Genomic DNA, 24,137 nt, shown 5'->3' with positions numbered 1-24,137 from the left:
TAATTCTGCGCTTTACACTAATCATAGTAATATTTTACAGAAATAACTAAAGTAAACAATATATATATCATACTGTATAGTACACCCCCCAGAATTAGTAAATTTGGTTTATTCCTAATTTCTTACGCGATACTTTATTATAGCTTTGGTGTGTACCACGTCCCTGCAGAGGGGAATCCAAGGCCCAGCCCTCCTCGGTGTCTCCTGATTTACACCGCCGAGTTTGTGTGTCACTGTTCGGACCTGGAAGTGCTGGGGATCCGGAACTATGTTTTCCCGAATAACGCGACCTGCCCGCGCTCTTCCCCGGGTCTTGCTCGGCCTAGGGCTCGCTGTAGCAGCGGCTCGAGTTGCGGAAGGGCCCCTGGAGGAAGACGGACAGAAAAGAAGGAAAACCCGCGAGGCCTACGTTACAGCTATAGAGAGGAGCAGGGACCTGCTGATGAGAGTGAAGGTACGACAGGGACCATAGCGCCAACATAGTCCGCAGCGCACGATGGGACAGGCGTAGTGGAATGTCGCAGGGAGAGGTCTGTGCGACATTCTACAATTGTCTCTCAGCACTCCCGGTATTAGTCCTGTGCCGTACCTGACTATGGGAGGCTACAAGACCTAATGTTTAGCATTTTCTCCTCCTTGTTGTGACAGAATCCTGAAGAGCCAGTCCCTATATTAAACCATTGATCTGTTGTATTACTTGTTGGGCCTTATGCACATCACCATCTAGGGCTATGTTCACACACCACCGGTAAACTGATCCATGCACACAGCGGTTTTTGTCCGTCCAAAACCTGGTTCTCATGCAGAATCCCATGATAGTCTATGGCAGGGGTAGGCTGGCAGCCTCCAGCTGTTGTGAAGCTACAACTCCCAGCATGCATACTTGCTCTGCTCTTCTTAGAACTCTAATAGAAATGAATAGAGCATGCTGGGAATTGTAGTTTCACAGCCGGAGTGCTGAAGGCCTTTTGCTGGCCTATGGGCTCTGGCAGTGAACGGCAATGCTGGATCTGGTGAACTCCGGCAGGCTTTTGTCTGCTGGATCCGTTTACCGGTGGTGTGAACGTAGCCTTAAGGCCTCATGCACACGGCGGTAGCCTGGCCAAGGCCGTATTGCGGCCTGCAAACAGCGGAATGGGTCCGCAATCTGGAGCTGCGGTGCAGAACGGATGGACGGAACCGTAGTGCTTCTGTCCGCGCCTCCGCACAAAAATAGAACATGTTAAGTTGAATGGGTCTGGAACCGTCCCGGGCGCCGCACAGACGTTGCCCCGTGCATTGGGGACCGCAGATTGCACATTTAGAAAATAGTGAAATTTTGCAAAATTTTCCGTGATTTTTTTTAATAAATAGATTTAGATATAATTAAAGGTTTACCATTAACATGAAGTACAATGTGTCACGAGAAAACTGTCTCAGAATGTCTTGGATAAGTAAGTGTTCCAAGGTCATCACCACATAAAGTGACACATGTCGGATTTGCAGTCCTTAACCACCTCCCGTCACACTAACGCCGATAGGCGTCAGGACGGTGGTGCTCTCAGGTCTCGATGACGCCAATAGGCGTCATCTCGTGAGCCGAGATTTCCTGTGAACACGCGCTCACAGGATCGCGAAGTAAACAAGTTGATCTACAGCCTTCCAGCGCTGATCATTCGCTGGCAGGCTGTAGATGCGATTTTTTTTAACATCAGAAAGGTATATTAGATGCTGTTTTGATAACAGTGTCTGATATACCTGCTACCTGGTCCTCTGGTGGTCCCTTTTCCTTGGATCGACCACCAGAGGACACAGGCAGCTCTGTAAGTAGCACCAAGCACCACACTACACTACCCCCCCCCCCCCCCCCCCCGTCCCGTCACTTATTAACCCCTGATCACCCCATATAGACTCCCTGATCACCCCCCTGTAAGGCTCCATTCAGACGTTCATATGTGTTTTGCGGATCCGCAAAACACGGACACCGGCAATGTGCTTTTCGCATTTTATGGATCCGCACATTGCCAGAACTATATAGAAAATGCCTTTTCTTGTCCGCAATTGCGGACAAGAATAGGACATGTTCTATATTTTTGCGGAACGGAAGTGCGGACCCGGAAGTGCAGATCCGCAATTCCGGATCCGAGCGGGACAAAGTCTGTCCCCATAGAAATGAATGGGTCCGCAATTCTGTTCCGCAAAATGCGAAACAGAATTGCGGACGTGTGAATGGGGCCTAGGGGCCCTTATCACTTCCAGTTAGTTAGCCACTTGTTAGGTAGTTAGCGCCCAGCCCACCGCACCGCAGTCACTGATTAGTCGCTGATTAGCGTCATCGCTGTCGCTAATCAGCACTAGTACTATATAGTATCTGTAAGTGATCAAGACTGATCGCAATCAGATCTATATCAGTACATTAGGGTCACCTTAGGCTCTACAAAAAACGTAGTGTTCGCCCGATCAGGCCTGATCTTGTGCGCACACTTGCGTTCAGTCCGCCCCACCGCAGTGACAGAATTAATTTTTTTCTGATCACTGCAAAAACACCGTAAAATCGCTGCGGCGCTATAAAGATCACTTTTGAGCTTTTTGGATCTTTATTAGCGATCGCAGCTTTTTATTTTTTTGCACATTTTTTGGCAGAGATTTTTTCATCCACATTGATCGATGCGAATGACGAAATCTGTGCCGTTCATTTTTTCTTTCAGCCCAGAGGCTGAACGGAAAAAAAAATCTCATTACCCGTATGCTAAATATAAGGCCTCATGCACACGACCTTGCCGTTTTTTGCGGTCCGCAAACCGCGGATCCGCAAAAAACGGAAGGCGCCCATGTTGACTTCCGCAATTTGCGGAACGGAACAGGCGCCGGCAATATAAATGCCTATTCTTGTCCGCAAAGCGCGGACAGGAATAGGACATGTTATATTTTTTTAGCGGGGCCGCGGAACGGAGCCACGGATGCCATGTGACCAATGAACGTAGTGCCGTGGCCTCTTCGTACAGCTGATCAGCGGGGGTCCTGGGAGTCAGACCCCTTCCATTCTCATTTTGATGGCATTTTCTGAAGGTAAGCCTTCAATATGTAAGTTTTGAAACAGTGACTTGATTGTTAACTACTCGTTTTTCTTGCTGCACCAGTTTTCATACATGTTCCTCAATGAATCCGGCGTAGAAGAATCACTGGGAGATCTGCCACGTGACCAGGCTGTTGGGTCTAAACCAAGAGTCTCGTACTCGGCCGCACATTTCCAGTGTTCATTTCAAATACGACACAATACAACATATTTGTAATACAAAAGGGAACCTGTGGGCACCAAAATGGCCCCTGAACTGCCGCAGCACCTTTATAGCTGATGCCATCTGATTTCTAATGATATGCTTGTCTAAATTGTCTGATGGGCATGAATGTTGTACAGCAACTTTTATGCCACGCCCTTCACGTTTGATTGATGGGCTTGTTCTTTTCAATCATACACGATTCCCGCTTGAGATCTTGTGAGAGCATGCGCAAGATCTCAAGAAGAATCTCGCATGAAGGAAATTAAAACAGCCCATCAATCAGACGCGGAAAGGGGGAGCAGCAAACCTGACTTCATTTGCATACAGCCGGTGGCGGAATAAAAGTTGTTTTACAGCAATCATGCCCATCGGACAACTAAGGGCTCTTTCACACCTGCGTTCTTTTCTTCCGGCATAGAGTTCCGTCGTCGGGGCTCTATGCCGGAAGAATCCTAATCAGTTTTATCCTAATGCATTCTGAATGGAGTGAAATACGTTCAGGATGCATCAGGATGTCTTCAGTTCCGGACCGGAACGTTTTTTGGCCGGAGAAAATACCGCAGCATGCTGCGCTTTTTGCTCCGGCCAAAAATCCTGAACACTTGCCGCAAGGCCGGATCCGGAATTAATGCCCATTGAAAGGCATTAATCCGGATCCGGCCTTAAGCTAAACGTCGTTTCGGCGCATTGCCGGATCCGACGTTTAGCTTTTTCTGAATGGTTACCATGGCTGCCAAGACGCTAAAGTCCTGGCAGCCATGGTAAAGTGTAGCGGGGAGCGGGGGAGCAGTATACTTACCGTCCGTGCGGCTCCCGGGGCGCTCCAGAGTGACGTCAGGGCGCCCCACGCTCATGGATGACGTGTCGCATGGATCACGTCATCCATGCGCATGGGGCGCTCTGACGTCATTCTGGAGCGCCCCGGGAGCTGCACGGACTGTAAGTATACCGCTCCCCCGCTCCCCGCTCCTACTATGGCAGCCAGGACTTTAATAGCGTCCTGGGTGCCATAGTAACACTGAACGCATTTTGAAGACGGATCCGTCTTCAAATGCTTTCAGTTCACTTGCGTTTTTCCGGATCCGGCGTGTAATTCCGGCAAGTGGAGTACACGCCGGATCCGGACAACGCAAGTGTGAAAGGGCCCTTAGACAAGCACATCATTAGAAAGCAGATGGCATCAGCATTAAGATACTGTAGGCAGTTGAGGGGCCATTTTGGTGCTAACAATAGAATATAGCACCACATACCTATTATACCCAGTGATGTATCTTCTGATGTAAACGTTCTCTTTCCTCATCTTCTCCATTCAGACCAGACCACCTTGACAACTTTTTTTCAGCCGCATCTTGTCTGCAGAGTTTTAGCCTAACCTAAGATTCTGTCTGTGCACAATCTTAGGTTCCTCACTTTTCATCATCATCCCCACTTCTCAACACCAACTCCAATTTCTGATGCCGCCTCAGTACTGTGCTGTGTTCCCCAATGACCACAAACACAATACTGCAAAAATAACAGTTCCATACCGATAGCACTCTCCCCAATACAAATAGAGCTCCCAAACCGCCCTCAATAGTAATAGTGCCCCCTGAAGTACCACCAATAGCTATGATGTCCCCTATAGAATTAAGAAGCCCCTATTGTGCCCCCAGTAGTAATAAGGCTGATCTATAAGGTAACCCTATAGAGTAGGGCTGAAACGATTACTCGATTGAATCAAGTAATGTGACAAAAAAAAAATCCTTGATGCAAATTTTTTGCATTGAGGATTCATTTGTGTCATGTGACCACGGAGCGGGAGTGAAGCGCTTGCTATTACTTACCGCTCCATGGTCACCTGCCGGCCCGCACTGCGCTGCACTTTCTTCCTGACACATCGTCAGGTCATAGTGCACGTAAGCGCGCATTATGACCCGACGCTGTGTGACATCAGGACGACAGTGCAGCGCGCTGAGAAGAAGATGGAGGAGCTGTGGAGTGGTGCCCCTACAGAAAAGGTAAGTACTGTCGCTGGGGTCATGGCTAGGAGGGGCAGATGGTGGCACTGGGAGGGCAAGCTGGTGGCACTGGGGGGGCAAGCTGGTGGCACTGGGTGGCAGCTGGTGGCACTTAGGGGGCAAGCTGGTGGCACTGGGGTGGCAGCTGATAATCGGGGGCAAGCTGGTGGCACTGAGGGGAAGCTGATGGCACTAGGTGGCAGCTCATGGCACTGGGGGGGGCAGTTGATGGCTTTGAGGGGGAAGCTGATGGCACTGAGGGGGCAGCTGGTGGCACTGGGGGGCAAGCTGGTGGCACTGGGGTGGAGGAGAGCTGAAGGCACTGTGGGAACGGAGCTGATTGCACAGGGGGATAGTGGTGCTGATAGCACTGGGGGGAACGGAGCTCATGGCACTGGGGGGAGCTGATGCACTTGGGCTGATCGCACGGGGGGAAAGAAGGGTGTTGGGGAGTGATGGCAGGGTGTCTGATGTGTTTTTATAAAGGTAAACAGTCTATTAATTCATTTTTTCTTATTAGATTACTCGATTAATCGCAAAATATTATCAATAGAATACTCGATTTCTAAAATAATGGTTTACTGCAGCCCTACTTTAGAGCCCTCAATAGTAACAAAGCCCCTATAGTGTCCCCAGTAGCTATAGTGCTCTTTATAGTGGCCCCAGTATATTTTATGTCCCCTGTAGTAGCTTCAGTAGTTATAATGCGCCCCTTTAGTGTCCCCAGTATTCATAATGCCCACTCTGCAGTCCCTTATGTAGTTATAATGCCCTTCTGCAGTCATAACCCCCTATATTATAATGCCCACCTGTAAAATGCCTCCTATATTATAGTGCTCCAGCCTGTATTAATGCATCCAGTAGTGCCCCATGTATTATAATACCCCCACCTCTGTAATGCTCCAGAGTTACCCCCAGTAACGCCTCATCAATTATAATGCCCCCCCTGTAGTGCTCCTGATTGTCTCATGTATTATAATTCTTCCCCCCGTAGTGCTCCGGCCTGTATTACTGCCCCAAGTAGTGCCTCATGTATTATTATGCCCCCCGTTGAGTGCTTCATTCTGTATTAATGATCCTAAGTAGTGCCCCATGTATTATAATGCCCCTCCTAGTGCTCCGGCCTGTATTAATTCCCCTAGCAGTGCTCAGTGTATTATAGTGCCTCCCCCTAAGGTGCCATGTCCTGTATTAATGACCCCAGTAATGCCCTATGTATTATTATGCCCCTCCTAGTACTCCAGCCTCAGTAATGCCCTATGTATTATTATGCCCCTCCTAGTACTCCAGCCTCAGTAATGCCCTATGTATTATTATGCCCCTCCTAGTACTCCAGCCTCAGTAATGCCCTATGTATTATTATGCCCCTCCTAGTACTCCAGCCTCAGTAATGCCCTATGTATTATTATGCCCCTCCTAGTACTCCAGCCTCAGTAATGCCCTATGTATTATTATGCCCCTCCTAGTACTCCAGCCTCAGTAATGCCCTATGTATTATTATGCCCCTCCTAGTACTCCAGCCTCAGTAATGCCCTATGTATTATTATGCCCCTCCTAGTACTCCAGCCTCAGTAATGCCCTATGTATTATTATGCCCCTCCTAGTACTCCAGCCTCAGTAATGCCCTATGTATTATTATGCCCCTCCTAGTACTCCAGCCTCAGTAATGCCCTATGTATTATTATGCCCCTCCTAGTACTCCAGCCTCAGTAATGCCCTATGTATTATTATGCCCCTCCTAGTACTCCAGCCTCAGTAATGCCCTATGTATTATTATGCCCCTCCTAGTACTCCAGCCTCAGTAATGCCCTATGTATTATTATGCCCCTCCTAGTACTCCAGCCTCAGTAATGCCCTATGTATTATTATGCCCCTCCTAGTACTCCAGCCTCAGTAATGCCCTATGTATTATTATGCCCCTCCTAGTACTCCAGCCTCAGTAATGCCCTATGTATTATTATGCCCCTCCTTGTACTCCAGCCTCAGTAATGCCCTATGTATTATTATGCCCCTCCTAGTACTCCAGCCTCAGTAATGCCCTATGTATTATTATGCCCCTCCTAGTACTCCAGCCTCAGTAATGCCCTATGTATTATTATGCCCCTCCTAGTACTCCAGCCTCAGTAGTGCCCCATGTATTATAGTGTCCTCTGTGTAGTGCCCCAGTCCTGTATTAATGCCCACTGTAGTGCTCCAGCCTGTATTAAGGCCCCTAGTTGTGCCCACATATAAAAAAACAAAACAAAAAAAAAACCTCATCTGACTCCCGCTTCCCGCTGTCGTCTGCAATGCAGGCCTCTTCCGGCCTGTCTCTGATGTCATTGTAACCTCCTGCGCCGGATCTTAGGTGGCACAATGACATTGTCACGGATACAGGCTTTTGTGACCACGTTGTGGTGCCACCTGAGACCCTCCGGCGCAGGAGGTTGCGGTGATGTTATCACAACCTCCTGTGCCATTCTACTGCCTCATAGGCTTCAGGCCTACTTCCCTCTTCCCCATGTTATGCTCTGGGGCTGAAAATTGTCCTTGCATTGTGTTCCACTGCGTAACTTTGAAAACTCTGCAGAAAAATCAGCAAAAAAAAAAATCCATCTGGATTATGTTGCGGATTTTTCGCACTGTTTCCCACTGCAGAGTCATTTTCCCATTGAATTGAATGGAGAGATTCTCATACAAGAAATCCACAACTTTGTAAAAATCTTCACCGCCGGAGTTTTGGCAGAAATTTCCACCGCGTGTGAGGGCACCCTAAATCTTCTCCATTCACTCCTCCTTCACCCTCATCCTTCTGAATCTGACCTGTCATCCAGCAGTATTCACCACACTCCATCCAGTCAGAAGCACAAGAGATATCGGCTGGTGGCGGCTCATGCTGCGCTATATCTACTCCCGTATTGTGTTAATATTGTACAAATCAAGCACTTATTACCTTCTGTGTCACCCCTATGTCCTTATAGATTGTAAGCTCTTGCGAGCAGGGCCCTCATTCCTCTTGTTTGTAAAGCGCTGCGGAATATGTTGGTGCTATACAAATAAAGATTATTATTACTACTATTCAGGATGAAGTGGGATCTCCGGGCATAGTTGTCGGCGTTTCTGTAGACGGACAAGCTGTTTGGTCAGAAGGTAAGTGTCACACATCTGATTATTAACCTAACATTACACAGGTCTCATGATGGAGGCAAAACGCCCAAAGCCATTTGTTTTGGTAAAACACAATTACAACCGGATTTTCCTAGGAAAACGGTAGTGATAAATGAGATACAGAAAGCTCATTGTGTTATGCAGCCTGATCCAATATTATTGTGTTCACAAGAAGCCCGGGTCTGTTTAGCTTGTTCTCCACATATTCATCATACGTTGCAGTGAAATGTGGATTTGCTTGGTAACACATTTAAAGGGGTAGTCCTAAAAATACAACCTCTGTCCATAAGCTCTAAATGAGGTCCTCCTCTTAGGACCCACAAGTGAAGGGGAAAGCTGTGGACGACCCCACGTTGTGAAATATGTGACCTTGTAAGACATGGGCATGCTCATTCCTCGAAAGCGGGGGTTACTCTTTCCAATATTCGGAGATTGGGAGCCTGACCTGTTGTAGGAGCCCCTCGTGACCTATCCACTTTTTTTGATAAATGCTGATTTAAGGGAAAGAGGCTTGTTTTAGTGTTTAAAATGAAAATAAATCTCTGCCTAGACTAACTGGTTATATTCCTATAAATGTTTGCAGTAAAAAGCCAGAACATTAAGGGTTTGTAGGGGAGTTAAGACCGCTGTAAGACTTCAGATTATTTGTGAAATCTTCTAATCACTTAAGCAGGAGTGAATGCTGTGCTTCTTTCCTATAGGGCTTGGGTTTGCCGATGTGGAGAACCGGATTCCATGTTCACCAGACAGTGTCATGCGTGTAGCCAGTATCAGCAAATCCTTTACTATGGCGGCAGTGGCCAAACTGTGGGAGGAGGGTCGGCTAGATCTAGATGCACCAGTGCAGAAGTATGTACCGGAGTTCCCAGAAAAAGAGTTTGAAGGTGAAAAGGTGTGGACAGTGCCAATATTAATTTACTGTTAGGAACAAAGCAGTAAAGTAGTGAAATTCTGCCAGAAGGGCTTTGTAACCTTCTCTGAACACAAAGATACTGCTCTTCTCCGATACTCAGTTTATTATATGTGCTTAGATAGATACACATTTACATATCTGAAAATGGCAGACATAGCCATTGGAGTACAAACGCCATCCGAGGATTTTTCCGTTTTCACATAAACCCTGGAAAATGTCAGGAATCTCAGGTCCGGAGATTTACTGGAGTTGCCCTTTCACACGTGAGATGTTCCTGTTGCATAGGCATGGGGTGGGTACTTCAACACGCCCTCTGGGATTTTGCGGAACACTGCTGTGTTCACACATGCACTAACTTGGACAGAAGCCGGAGTTAGTACTAGGCTCTAGCGAGGAAAAGTCTGGGTAAAGTCCTCCGAGTAAACTCCAGAACATATTTGGGTTACCCTGCATGTGTGAATGGGGCTGATGAGAGTGGATATTTTTGGGTGAAGAAGCTGACTTTTGTAAGAGCATATGGATCTATATCCAACTTCTTTTTTATATTCATTAACAGGGGCGGACTGGGACCTTACAAAATGGCCCCGTTGTGTAGTCCAAATTGATGGAAGGCAGGGCCAGCAATACCATATTGTGGCACATTATACAACCCCAACAGAGCCAAATACCACAGTCCATCACAAAATACTGCCAGCAGCACAAAATAAATTCCCAGAAACTTCCACTGGCCGGCCGTGAGGAGGGACCAGGCGGCCCCCTGGGAAATTTCCCTGTAAGGTCTATGGCCAATCCGCCCCTGTTAGTTGACATATTTGACCTACATAAGAAGATAGCCTGTATCAGGCGATAATGCCTGACCTGACATAATGCATGGGGAGATGCAGGGGTAACACAGGGTAGTCTGACCACTGCCACTGGACACAGCCGCATGACAAATGTGGTGTCAACCTGAAAGAAATAAGGAAACAAAAGGAGAAAAACAGAAAAGAGATTTTACTGGGAGTCAGTTTTCCCCCCCCGTTATTTTAAGGGCTCATGCACACAAACGTATTTTCTTTCCGTGTCCACTCCATTTTTTTGCGGACCGTATGCAGAACCATTCATTTCAATGCGTCTGCAAAAAAAAAAACTGAAGTTACTCCGTGTGCATTCTATTTCCGTATGTCCATATTTCTGTTCCGCAAAAAAATAGAACATGTAACATAGTACATAAGGCCGAAAAAAGACATTTGTCCATCCAGTTCAGCCTGTCATCCTGCAAGTTGATCCAGAGGAAGGCAAAAAAAAACCTGTGAGGTAGAAGCCGATTTTCCCCACTTTAGGGGAATAAAAAATTCCTTCCCGACTCCAATCTGACAATCAGAATAACTCTCTGGATCAACGACCCCTCCCTAGTAGCTGCAGCCTGTAATATTATTACGCTCCAGAAATACATCCAGGCCCCTCTTGAATTCCTTTATTGTACTCACCATCACCACCTCCTCAGGCAGAGAGTTCCATAGTCTCACTGCTCTTACCGTAAAGAATCCTCTTCTATGTTTGTGTACAAACCTTCTTTCCTCCAGACGGAGAGGATGTCCCCTCGTCACAGTCACAGTCCTGGGGATAAATAGATGATGGGCTAGATCTCTGTACTGACCCCTGATATATTCATACATAGTAATTAGATCTCTTTTTTCTAACGTGAATAACCCTAATTTTGATAATCTTTCAGGGTACTGTAGTTTCCCCATTCCAGTTATTACTTTAGTTGCCCTCCTCTGGACCCTCTCCAGCTCTGCTATGTCTGCCTTGTTCACAGGAGCCCAGAACTGTACACAGTACTCCATGTGCGGTCTGACTAGTGATTTGTAAAGTGACAGGACTATGTTCTTATCACGGGCATCTATGCTCCTTTTGATGCAACCCATTATCTTATTGGCCTTGGCAGCAGCCGCCTGACACTGGTTTTTGCAGCTTAGTTTGCTGTTTATTAAATGTCCTATTATAATCCGCATTACGGACAAGGATAGTACTGTTCTATCAGGGGCCAGCTGTTCTGTTCCGCAAAATACGGAATGCACACGGACGTCATCTGTATTTTTTGTGGACCGCAAAATATATACGGTCGTGTGCATGAGCCCTAAGAATGAGAATGGGGGCTATGCCTGCTCCCTTGGTAGCTACATGGACTCCATACAAGCATAGTATACCATATGTGTGTTCCTCTTTAGGGTGCCTTCACAAGTGGTGGAATAACCTGCCAGTAAATACGCAGGTGCGGGTTTCATCCCCCATTGAAATGAATGGAAGCATTCTCCCTTAGAAAAGCCGCACTGCATCATTATATACACAGCAGAACACAGGGCAGCCATTGACACTTGGCCCCATAGGAAGTCTCTATGTGGCTATTTTCTGGCGGATTTGTCCACCACATGTGACGGCACCCTTAGAAGCACATCATTTGACGGTTCTTTTTCTGGTTAATTAATTTCATAGATTTTCTTAAATTGTGGCTATTTCACTTCCAGGTGACAATAACCACCAGGTTGTTGGTGTCACACCTAAGTGGTATCAGACATTATGAAAAGGATATCCAGAAAATCAGGAAGAAAATAGGGAAGAAATCCTCAGAAGCGAGTGTGTCAGTTGTGAGTACCTCAGAGAAAACCCCTCCGGAGGATACCGAATCAAGTAAAGCAGAGGAGCCGCACAAGCTCAAGCCGCTGGATACTGCAAAATCCCAGAAAAGGGCATCTTTGGAACCTGAGGAGTTCTATATTAAGGACAAGTTCAACAGTGTGATAGACGCTCTAGGACTTTTTAAGACTGATCCTTTGGTGTTTAAACCTGGTAGGTGACTTGATATTGCACGGTACATGGAACATTGATATTATACGATTTGAGGGTTATGGGTGCAGCTACATATGTCTCTTATTCACCTTCACTTTACAATGGCACATACTGTGATATATACTGCTTTTGAAGGCCCTAGGATAGTATAGCAGCTTATATTAAAGGGACTGTCCGGGATTTTATTTGTTTTTTAAATTCCTACCCTCCTTCGGTATCTGAGAAGAGATTTATACTTACTGTACTGGCTCCCCTCCGTTCCAGCTATGTGCCTCCTTGGCTGTCACCAATGCATTTTTAGTCCCGCCATCAGCTTCCACACAGACAGGGTCACATGCAGCGCTGCAGCCAATCATTGGCCTCAGTGTTGATGTGTCCCCAAGCAGTACATGAACCAGCAGTGATGTACTGCTTGCATACACATCATCGCTGAGGCCAGTTATTAGCTGCAGCGGGGCACATGACCCACCAATCATAGTTACCGATTGGTGGAGGAATTAAAGAGGTTGTCCGAGTCTTTAATACTGATGCCCTATACTCAGAATAGGTCATCAGTATGTGATTGGTGGTATTTTAAGAGTCTGCGGCGCTCCAGTGAGTATTGCAAACTCCTTGGAGCTTACTAAGCACAATGCCGTCCATTGGACCGAGGCTGTGCTTGATATTGCAATTCAGTCCCATTCACTTGAATGGGACTGAGCTGCCCCTAGGCCATGTGAACGATGAATGTGATGTCACTGGCCTCTGCACTCCACCAGCTAATTGGTGGGGTTGCCGGGAGTCAGACCCCCACCAATCAGATACCCCCTCCAGTATTAAACACTTGGACAACCTGTTTAAAGGAAAAAAAAAATATCTGGATAAATGGGCTGTCCAAGGGCTCAAATGCACCAAGCACAACACAGACCTCAATAAATAATATTTTACACTGTCCTTATCCTGTCCAGACCTGAGCTATAGAGTAAAATATACAGACTACAGGGGTCATTTATTAAACTGGAGTAAAGTAGAACTGGCTTAGTTGCCCATAGCAACCAATCAGATTCCACCTTTTATTTTTGACAGCTCCTTTGGAAAATGATAGGTTGCTATGGGCAACTAAGCCAGTTCTACTTTACACCAGTTTGATAAATGATCCCATACGTCTCTAGCGATACAAGATGTACACTGTTGTAATAGCAATAATGATTATCACTGGAGAGGAATGTCTAATATATTTCTGACAGATTCAGCCACTTTTCAGACTGATGTAATACCAGGGATTGTTTGTACCCACATTATGGATGGAACACCCAGACCTTCCGTGGTTCTTCAGAACCAGAGGTAAAGGGTTCTGCAGTACAGGGGGTTCAGCCCTTAATACTGGAGTAATAAAGCACCCATATTATATCTGTCTAAAAGTTGCCTTAGTTGATGCATTATATGAGGAAACCGCAGCACTCCATGTCATAGTGGCCGGGCAGCTGGTGAATAAAGGATCACTATATTGTCACCATGACATGCAGTGCTGCACTTTTCTTAATTTCTGAAGGTCTAGTTTGGGGCTCACAAGCTACAGCCTGAGGGCTCATGCACACAAACGTATTTTCTTTCCTTGTCTGTTTTGTTTTTTATTGCGGACCGTATGCGGAGCCATTCATTTCAATGGGTCCGCCCAAAAAATGGAAGGTACTCCGTGTGCATTCCGTTTCCTTATTTCCATTAGGGATCGACCGTTTTACCGATATTATCAGCCGATATTCAGGATTTTTAACGTTATCGGTATCGGCATCTATTTTGCCGATATTCCGATAACGTATTGGGAACAAGAATCGCGCTGCTGTCAGCGCTCGCCGTGTTCCCTCAGCAGCACAGGGGAGAATGAAGCAGTGTCTCCCTCCCCCCTGTTCTGTTGCTGCTGCTGCCACCAATGAGAGGAGGGAGGAGAAGAGAAGGGGAGGGGCTGTGGCCGCTGCCACCAATGAGAGGAGGGAGGAGAAGGGGAGGGGCTGTGGCCACTGCGCCACCAATGAAGATAACTCTCTTATTCATTCAAATTCAACAGGAGGCGGGAGCTGGCTGCAGAATCACATAGCCGGCTCCCGACCTCTATGACAAGTAGCTGCGATCTGCGGTAGTTAACACCTCAGGTGCGGCACCTGAGGTGTTAACTACCGCAGATCGCAGCTACTTGTCACAGAGGTCGGGAGCCGGCTATGTGATTCTGCAGCCAGCTCCCGCCTCCTGTGTATGAATTAATGAGTTATCTTCATTGGTGGCGCAGTGCGCCCCCCCACCCCCCACCCCCCAAACCCCAGTATTAATCATTGGTGGCGCAGTGTCCCCCCAGTAATCATCATTGGCGGCAGTGGCCACAGGGTCCCCTCTCCCCTCCTCCTCACTGGCAGTTCTGATCGGAGCCCCAGCAGTGTAATGCTGGGGCTCCGATCTGTTACCATGGCAGCCAGGACGATATTGAAGCCCTAGCTGCCATGGTAACATCCCTGATGCTGTGTGCACAGAGCAGCAGGGACAGTGTGAGGTCCTATTCACCCTGATAGAGATAAAGGGATGTAAGTCAATGGGGACGGATCCGTTTGATGTTGACACAATATGGTGCAATTTCAAACGGATCCGTCCCCCATTGACTTTCAATGCAAAGTCAGGACGGATCCGTCTGACTAACAATTAGACTTAGATTTTTTTCTGAAATATAATGCAGACTGATCCGTTCTGAACGGATACCATCGTTTGCATTATAGGTGCGGATCCGTCTGTGCAGATACCAGACGGATCCGCCCCGAACGCAAGTGTAAAAGTAGCCTAAGTTGTATGTTTGAACTCGGTTCATGAAGGTATCTGTGTATAAAGTGCTGAGTGGCATTGTGACAAAGTGTCTTCTTTCAGAAAATATATGAGGAAGGGGGTAGTAAGATTTTTTTTATTTTTGTAATTTAGGTTTTATTTGTACATGTCAAAACTGTGAAAATTGTCCTGGCGACCAGGGGTTTAAAATGTCCAGGTACTTCTGATAAGGAAAGCGTTTTTTCAGGAAAATGTGGACGACTGGCACTTACATCCAAGCTTCCTTTTCCATGGGTGCCTGCCTATAGCTAGCAGCAATCCACCATATGGCAAGTTGTTCAGCACTCATTAAGGCCTATTGCACACGACCGTATGGCTTTTTCAGTGTTTTGCGGTCCGTTTTTCACGGATCCGTTGTTCCGTTTTTTGTTTCCGTTGTGTTTCCGTTTCTGTTCCGTTTTTCCGTATGGCATATACAGTATACAGTAATTACATAGATAAAATTGGGCTGGGCATAACATTTTCAATAGATGGTTCAGCAAAAAACGGAACGGAAACGGAAGACATACGGATGCATTTCCGTATGTGTTCCGTTTTTTTTGCGGACCCATTGACTTGAATGGAGCCACTGAACGTGATTTGCGGGCAATAATAGGACATGTTCTATGTTAAAACAGAACGGGAAAACGGAAATACGGAAACGGAATGCATACGGAGTACATTCCGTTTTTTTTTGCGGAACCATTGAAATGAATGCTTCCATATACGGACCGTATACGGAACGCAAAAAACGGCCAGTAAACGGGGAAAAAAAACCAGCCGTGTGCAGGAGGCCTTAGGCTACATTAAGACATGTCGTAGTTTTATTCTGTCCACCTCCGGCCCTCCCCCATTATAGTCAATGGGATCGGAGTGGACTTCCAGCGGCATGGTGCACTAGCGGCAGCACAGATCCGGCATGCTGTTTACCCGCCGGAACAGCCTGCCGGAGAAGGCTGCCGCTAGTGTGAAACTAGCCTTATTTTCATTTTCATGTTCCGATGACTGGGAGTGATTAAATGTGTGATCATTCATTCCCCTGCCCCCCACCCCCAATACCTTTTCAATAGTGGCCGCAGCACATCTGCTATTTTGCACAGTGAGATGTGCTGCAAAGAAGTGATAATTTTCAAGCCCTCATAAAAGATGGGATGAAACTGAAAATATTTTTATTTTGTCACTGCTCGCCTATTTCTTCAATCCCTATTAAGTTTGTCGTTTCCTCTGTAGGTTCACAGTTCCTATATTCTACCCATGCATGGACATTATTAAGTGCTGTAGTCGAGCGTGCCTCGGGACGCAAGTTTCTGGAGTATATGCAGCAGATGTTTAAAGATCTGGGCATGAGAAACACTCTTCCTGAGGAACATGAACCGATTATATACAACAGAGCAAGGTATGTGCAGTTCAAGCAGAAAGGAGAGAAAACATATGCAGCAAAAAATGCCTCAGCCGCCAAATAATTTATTATTCCTAATACATAATACTCTTAGTGCAGATTCACTGCAAACTACACCCCGATACACAGAAGTGATGAAAGCTGATGCATTTCTGTAACAGATTAAAGGGGTTATCCAACACCCATAATGCCCAGCCCCTTATACCGGTTATACTTACCCTGCTCCCTGGCACCCGCACTGCCTCCGCTGCCCACAGCCTCCCTAGCATCATGGGTGACGCTATGGAGGCTCGTCCCCGTCGGGGCCTGCTATTGGCAGGTCCCGCCCCGCGCTGGATGTTTTGATCCGCGCAATAGGGAGATGCAGCGGCAGCCGTGCAGGCATCAGGAGCGACGCGGGTGCCAGGGTAAGTATAACCTGTATGAGGTGTCCAGGCATTTTGGGGGGCATTATAGGAGTTGGATAACCCCTTTTAAGCATGCTTGCTTTTCTATGTGGAACATTTCTAAAACTCTGTTCACACGTGTTGTGCTGTAATTTCATATGGATTTACAGTGCAGAATCTGCTCCACAAATCTGCCACTGGCAGCCTCACAGTAGTTTTCAGTAAGAGATAATTCTGAACATGTGAGCAAATGTAAGCTTTTATATACCGAGTCAGTGCAAAGTAGTCCAAGGAACAGGATCCATATTCTTGGAATTATGGCCAGACGTTTATTCATAGGTCTCCTAGTGTATTGTATGGTATTTTTCTACTTTCTGTGTGTACTGTACATCGCACAGCTTTGTGGCTGGAAAGCTCCCTGCTCACACTAGTATGCTTTCTTATTCTTTGTAATAAGAGAATTGCGTAGTTATATCTGATTCTGTCACAGATTCAGACTTGTTGACTCAGCTGTTGGACGCCTAGGGGGGCTGGAAATTTGGAGAGCAATAAGGCCTCATGCACACCACCATATTTGGATCTGTGCCCCATCCACATTCTTTGTGGATCACAGGCAGACCCATTCATTTCTATGGGGTCACAAGAAATGTGGACAGCACAAAGATGTTATCAGTGTGCTGTGTGCATTCGTGTGGTCGTTCCGCAAATTATAGAACATATTATATTGTCTGTTTTTGCGTACAAGAATAGGCATTTCTATAATAATGACTGAGGAATCTGCCTGCAGGATGCACACGGTCGGTATCTGTATTTTGTGGATTCACGATTCGCAACGCCCATGTGCATATGAGGCTTTACACAAAGGAACCTGAAGATCTCTTTCATTATATGGTAGTACTGAAAAGAAACAAGCGGAACTGTACATCAAGCGCAGTACCCCTCTGAATCTTACGTCTCATCCCATCCAAACTGACAGTATGAGTAGTTATTGATGGGTATCAGAATGACGTGTGAGGGTGAGTTTTATGTTCATAGATTAATGCACCTTTTGGATCATTCACTTGCCATTGCCTAGTACCTTCTTTACTGGTCTGCGACATAATTCCTGTAGCTTTCAGTAAAGCGCCTCCCACCCCAGGCACAGATGTATGAGGAATCCTTCAGCATGAAGGAATGCTGGGAGCAGTGGTCAAGAAACCACAAAAACATGCCACAATCATGAATTTTTCTCTAAGTCTGCACAATAAATGTGTGTCCTGGAGTGACCCTCCCAACAAAGAATGTGCATACAGCGGCCGGTAGTGTTCTGAAACTACTTCCACCCTTTAGGCTACAGTTACACGACAAGGCAAACCGTTTTTTACCCTTGCCTTTCTGAGAAACGTTCCCCATCAATTGTATAGGGCCATCGTTCTGTGAAAATAGACAACATAGGACATCCTATTTTTTGATGGCCATTATTTATGGGCTGTCAAAACGTATCCCAACTGATGGCATTTGTAAGACTGATCAGGATCCTGATCAGTCTTACAAATGCATTGAAATGCCAGATCCGTCTCTCCGGTGTCATCCGGAAAGTCTTCCAGATTTTTGGCCGGAGATAAAACCGTAGCATGCTGCGGTATTATCTCCGTCCTGAACAGTCAAAAAGACTGAACTGAAGACATCCTGATGCATCCTGAACGGATTACTCTCCATTCAGAATGCATGGGGATAAAACTGATCAGTTCTTTTCCGGTATAGAGCCCCTAGGACGGAATTCTATACCGGAAAATAAAAACGCTAGTGTGAAAAGTACCTTTTATAGGGGGAGATGTATCAAAAATGGTGGAAAAGAACCAATCTGATTGCACCCTTCCTTTTGAAGAGGCCTTTTGGAAAATTTGCATATCTCAAATATGTCTGAGGGCCTGAAAACTGAATGAAGCTCTTAAGCCGCTCACTGGGAACCACTGTATTAGGGAATTTGATTTATAGTCATTTGCTAATGCATACATTTCAGCTGAGGAACAGTTCAGAAGACAGGTTTTGCAATGTTACAATCTTTTTGCATCAGTTATCTTTTGTTTCCATATTTTCCTTTCAGCCTCCCAGTTTCACTGATACAATGTATAAATCTGTGATGTTATTGCCCCCTGCTGGCTATGCTGTGCATCTGCATTTTTTTGTTACAGACAAGCATACATTTAAAGAGGTTGTCTGAGATAATTAGAAATCTCTTTAGCCATTGCTGTTCTCTGCGGGACTGGTCCGGTCCTCCTGCTGCTGGTTTACAGATACAGCAGACCACTGCAGCCAATTACGTACCGTAGACCTGGACAACATCGGTGCAGCCAATCACCAATAATATTTTTCTATATAGGAATCCTTTTGTATGAACGCTTCACTATGAAATGATCATAGCACATGATTCACATCATTTATCTTCTGAAACCTTCCACAAAATACTTCCCTTTATGAAGCTTGTTTTTTTGCAGAAGCGTTTCATTTTGTACTAGTGAATTAGTTTCGTTAACCTCTTCATTACCAGGAAATTTTCAGTTTTTGTGTTTTCATTTATTTTTTACTCTGTCTTCCTGGAACCCTAGGTTTTTTTTTTTTTTTTTTTTCTGTTCACGTAGCTTTACGAGGGCGTTTTTTTTTGTGGGATAAGTTGTACTTTGTAATGGCACCATTTACTATTACAGACAATGTAGTGGGAAGATGGAGAAAATTCCAAATGGGGTGGAATTGAGAAAAAAAAAAATTCCACCAGTGTTATGGGTTTTGTTTTTACAGTGTTCACCATGCTATAAAACTGACCCTTGCTCTTCATTTTCTGGGTCAGTATGATTACAACTATACCACATTTATATAGTTTTTTTTTATATTATTACTACATTTATATATATATATTTTTTTTTAATAAAATAATTCTGACTGACAGAGATGTGCAGAGTTTCCATGGCAAAATCCACATATATTGCATGCGGATTTGTAATGGATTTCACCCTGTGCATTGTAAGACCTCTTTCACACTAGCTTTACGGATTGCCTCAGAATACATTCAGTGAAACTTGCGCGATTTTGGGACCAAATTATTTCAGTTTATTCTGTGATTGCGTTCAGTGGTTGCTTTTTTTCACGCAGATGCTATCAGTTTTTCATACACGTAAAAAAATAATAATAATTACAAACATCTCCTAGCAACCATTATCAGTGAAAAACGCTTTACATCCAGATGTAATGCGTTCCCTACAGAAGCCCCATTCACTTCTATGTGACCAGGGCTGCGTGAAAAATGCAGAAAATAGAACATGATGCAATTCTCACATAACACAGAGCTGATGCATGAAAAACAACGCTCATGTACACAGACCCATAGAAATGAATAGGTCAGGATTCGGTGCGGGTGCAATGCGTTCAATTCACGCGTTGCATCTGTACGGAACACCCACTCATGTGAAGGGCCTAAAAGCTAAGTTCACATGTTGCACATTTGTAGCGGATGCAGGGCCGGTGCAAGGATTTTTGCCAACACAAGCATCCGTGTTGTCACATTTCTCTCCCCCCTCCATCCGTGTTGTCACATTTCTCTCCCCCCTCCATCCGTGTTGTCACATTTCTCTCCCCCCTTCATCCGTGTTGTCACATTTCTCTCCCCCCTTCATCCGTGTTGTCACATTTCTCTCCCCCCTTCATCCGTGTTGTCACATTCCCCCCCCCTGCCACATACATTTCTCCCTGCGGACCGCACAGACAGACTACTCAGAGACATTTGTCCACACAGTTACTCACCACCAACAGCTCCAGTCTCCAGACCTCCGCTCCCCAGTCTACACCAGTTGCTGCTGCCTGCCGCCGTTGCAGCGCCACTCGGCAGTCACACACCCCTGACCCGTGACTGTCTGTGTTGCCGATGCCGTGCTGCTGCTGAGCCTGCGTACGGAGGTGAGGGCCGGGGGCCGCACGGCACACCTTCAGGCTGGGGCGGGCGGCCGACCCCCATCCCCGTACAGTATTAGAATGTATTGGCTCCGATGAGCCAAAGGTATTGCCTTGAGAAGTCTCGCGAGACTTCGCTCAATAACTTCATTAATTTGTACTGTAAAAAAACATTTCCCGAACTCTGTTTCAGTTCCAAGTGGTACCTTGGAACCGAACCAGAGTTCGGAAACGTTTTTTTTACAGTACAAATTCATTTATAAAGTTATTGCGCGAAGTCTCGCGAGACTTCTCATCAGTGTAAGGCCTCTCTTTTTTACTTTTCGTTCCGTTTTTTGCGTTCCGTATATGGAACTATTCATTTCAATGGGTCCACAAAAAAAATGGAATGTACTCCTTATGCATTCAGCTTCAGTGCCGTTCAAAGATAGAACATGTCCTATTATTGTCCGCATAACGGACAAGGATAGTACTGTTCTATTAGGGGCCAGATGTTCCGTTCCGCAAAAAACGGAATGCACACGGATGTCATCCGTATTTTTTGCGGATCCTTTTTTTTTGCAGATCACAAAATACAGAAAAAGCCATACGGTCATGTGCAATAGGCCTAAGGCCCCTTTCACACTGGCGAGTATTCCGCGCGGATGCGATGCGTGAGTTGAACGCATTGCACCCTCACTGAATACCGACCCATTCATTTCTATGGGGCTGTTCACATGAGCGGTGATTTTCACGCATCACTTGTGCGTTGCGTGAAAATCGCAGCATGCTCTATATTCTGCGTTTTTCACGCAACGCAGGCCCCATAGAAGTGAATGGGGTTGCGTGAAAAACGCAAGCATCCGCAAGCAAGTGCGGATGCGGTGCGATTTTCACGCACGGTTGCTATGAGACGATCGGGATGGAGACCTGATCATTATTATTTTCCCTTATAACATGGTTATAAGGGAAAATAATAGCATTCTGAATACAGAATGCATAGTACAATAGCGCTGGAGGGGTTAAAAAATAAATAAATAATAATTTAACTCACCTTAGTCCACTTGATCGCGCAGCCCGGCATCTCCTTCTGTTTTCTTTGCTGAACAGGACCTGTGGTGACGTCACTCCGGTCATCACATGATCCATCACCATGGTAAAAGATCATGTGATGACCGGAGTGACGTCACCACAGATCCTGTTCAGCAAAGGAGACAGAAGGAGATGCCGGCTGCGCGATCAAGTGGACTAAGGTGAGTTAAATTATTTTTTTTAACCCCTCCAGCGCTATTTTACTATGCATTATGTATTCAGAATGCTATTATTTTCCCTTATAACCATGTTATAAGGGAAAATAATACAATCTACACAACCCCGATCCCAAGCCCGAACTTCTGTGAAGAAGTTCAGGTTTGGGTACCAAACATGCGCGATGAAAAATCACGCATGTTCCCACAAAGCACCCACACATTTTCCCGCAACGCCCGTCTGAAAGAGGCCTAATACTCACAGAAAACCCCTATAAACTGCTTTGAAGATGATGGAAGAAATCCGCATCTAAAAAAAACAACACCACGTAGATGGTGGTAGGATAATCCCAGAAACTTGTATTATTTTGCAGTGTGGAATTCACACCGAAAATCTACAAGAAATGCGCAACATGTGAATTTCACCAAAGGGTGAAATACACATCCATTGACACGCTGCCGCACCACAGCTGAATTTACGTTGCAGACTTTTTTTTTTTTGCATCGTGTGGATGACATTTTTTTAATTCTCATCCGTTTTGCTGGCAATGTAAAACGCTGCAGATTTGCTGCACTCACGCAGCGCATCCACTACGTATGAACAGACTGTGACCTATGAAACAGCACTGGCAGTGTGTATTCTTCAGCCCGCAGTCCTCCGTTTGATTCTGTGACAGCAGCAGAATATAGGGGTGAAGCGGAATGGTGTTTGTCACCCTGTGCACTCCTGGATTTTTGCAACTACCAATATAAATAATGCCTCATATCTTATTATTGTGGAACCAACTGTATACAAAAAAAAAGCAGCAATATTAGCATTTAAATTTTTTTTACCAGTCAAATTCTGCTGCATGTGAAATTACTTTTAAAGGGAATGTCTTATTCAGTTAAATTAGATTTAGCATGCAGAAATGTTTTAGATTTTTAAAACATTCCCTGGGGGTGGCTGTAGTAAAGATATATAAAATATAAGTCTGATTTAAATGTTTTTCTGATAATACATACATTTTCTTTTTGTCTATCACCTATAGATTTTACCGTCTCAGTGACAAGAAGCGTCTGATAAACTGTCCATATGTTGACAACTCCTGTAAATGGGCAGGTGGAGGATTTCTTTCTACTGTGAATGACCTGATGAGGTTTGGAAATGTCCTCCTGTATAGCTACCAAGCCAAGTACACAACCACAGAGTTGCCAGGATATCTAAAAGCAGATACTGTTTCCATGATGTGGCGACAAGTCTCCAATACCGAAATGTCTTGGGATAAGGATGGAAAGTATGCCATGGGATGGGGAACTGTGGAGGCAAAGCAGGATTTTGGGCAATGCAAGTGCCAAAAACATTACGTATCGCACACGGGAGGAGCAGTCGGAGCCAGCAGTGTCTTGCTTATCCTACCTGAGGAAGACAATCAGACATTGATCCCACCAAGGGGGATTGTGGTGACAATAATTGCCAATATGCAGGGTACAGCGCTCAACAGCACAGCCTTAAAAATTGCACTGGAATTTGAAAAGGCAAAGTCAGCCCAGTCATAAGCGGCTACTGGGATCCATATTTTTAAAGGAATGATTTTATAATACTTAAACTAATAAAATAAAAAAAATACATTCTTGGTTTAATTTACATTAAACCGCATTTTCATGTTTCATACAGTAGGTTTGCACTATATCAGGGCTGGCCAACCTGCGGATCTCCAGCGGTTGTAAAACTACAATTCCCACCATGCCCTGCTGTAGGCTGATATTTGTAGACCAGGGATGCTCAACCTGCGGCCCTCCAGCTGTTGCAAAACGAAAACTACCAGCATGCCCTAGTAGCTGTAGGATGTCCAGGCATACTGGGAGTTGTAGTTTTGGAACAGCTGGAGGGCTGCAGGTTGAGCATCCCTGTTGCAGACAGCCTGGGCATGCTAGGAGTTGTAGTTTTGCAACAGCTGGAGAGCTGCAGTTTGGCCATCCCTGCACTATATTGTTACATCCCAGTGCACTAGGCATCATAATCCATTGGCTTCTGCACGTATTAACTTTTCTCATTCACTGAACTACACTGTCCAGTTGCCTGTACATTGTGTTTTCAGTGCTCACGTGCATTACTTAATAAGTTTACTAATTTATAGGAAAATTACCTAAATGGTCATAAGCGGTTATGTGACCCATAGAACTATGACTGAGTTGTACCTTTCAGGTTTCCTCCCTCTGGTGGTGCTCCTACACTGACCCTTATAGT

The 24,137-nt window shown here is 45.6% G+C and overlaps 1 protein-coding gene across 1 annotated transcript; it reads left to right on the top strand.

The window, feature by feature from the left end:
* Nucleotides 1-268: 268 nt before the first annotated feature.
* Nucleotides 269-23,506, top strand: LACTB (lactamase beta). The gene is made up of 6 exons (XM_040413662.1): nucleotides 269-454; nucleotides 8,320-8,386; nucleotides 9,106-9,296; nucleotides 11,828-12,149; nucleotides 16,203-16,368; nucleotides 22,939-23,506. Exons 1-6 carry the CDS (start codon nucleotides 269-271, stop codon nucleotides 23,444-23,446), a joined length of 1,440 nt encoding a protein of 479 aa, XP_040269596.1. The 3' UTR covers nucleotides 23,447-23,506.
* Nucleotides 23,507-24,137: the final 631 nt, after the last annotated feature.

The sequence above is a fragment of the Bufo bufo genome, chromosome 1, assembly GCF_905171765.1.
Source record: "Bufo bufo chromosome 1, aBufBuf1.1, whole genome shotgun sequence".
Classification (NCBI taxonomy): Eukaryota; Metazoa; Chordata; class Amphibia; order Anura; family Bufonidae; genus Bufo; species Bufo bufo.
The sequence above is the reverse complement of the archived record's forward strand: the minus strand, read 5'-3'. Positions and strand labels throughout refer to the sequence as shown.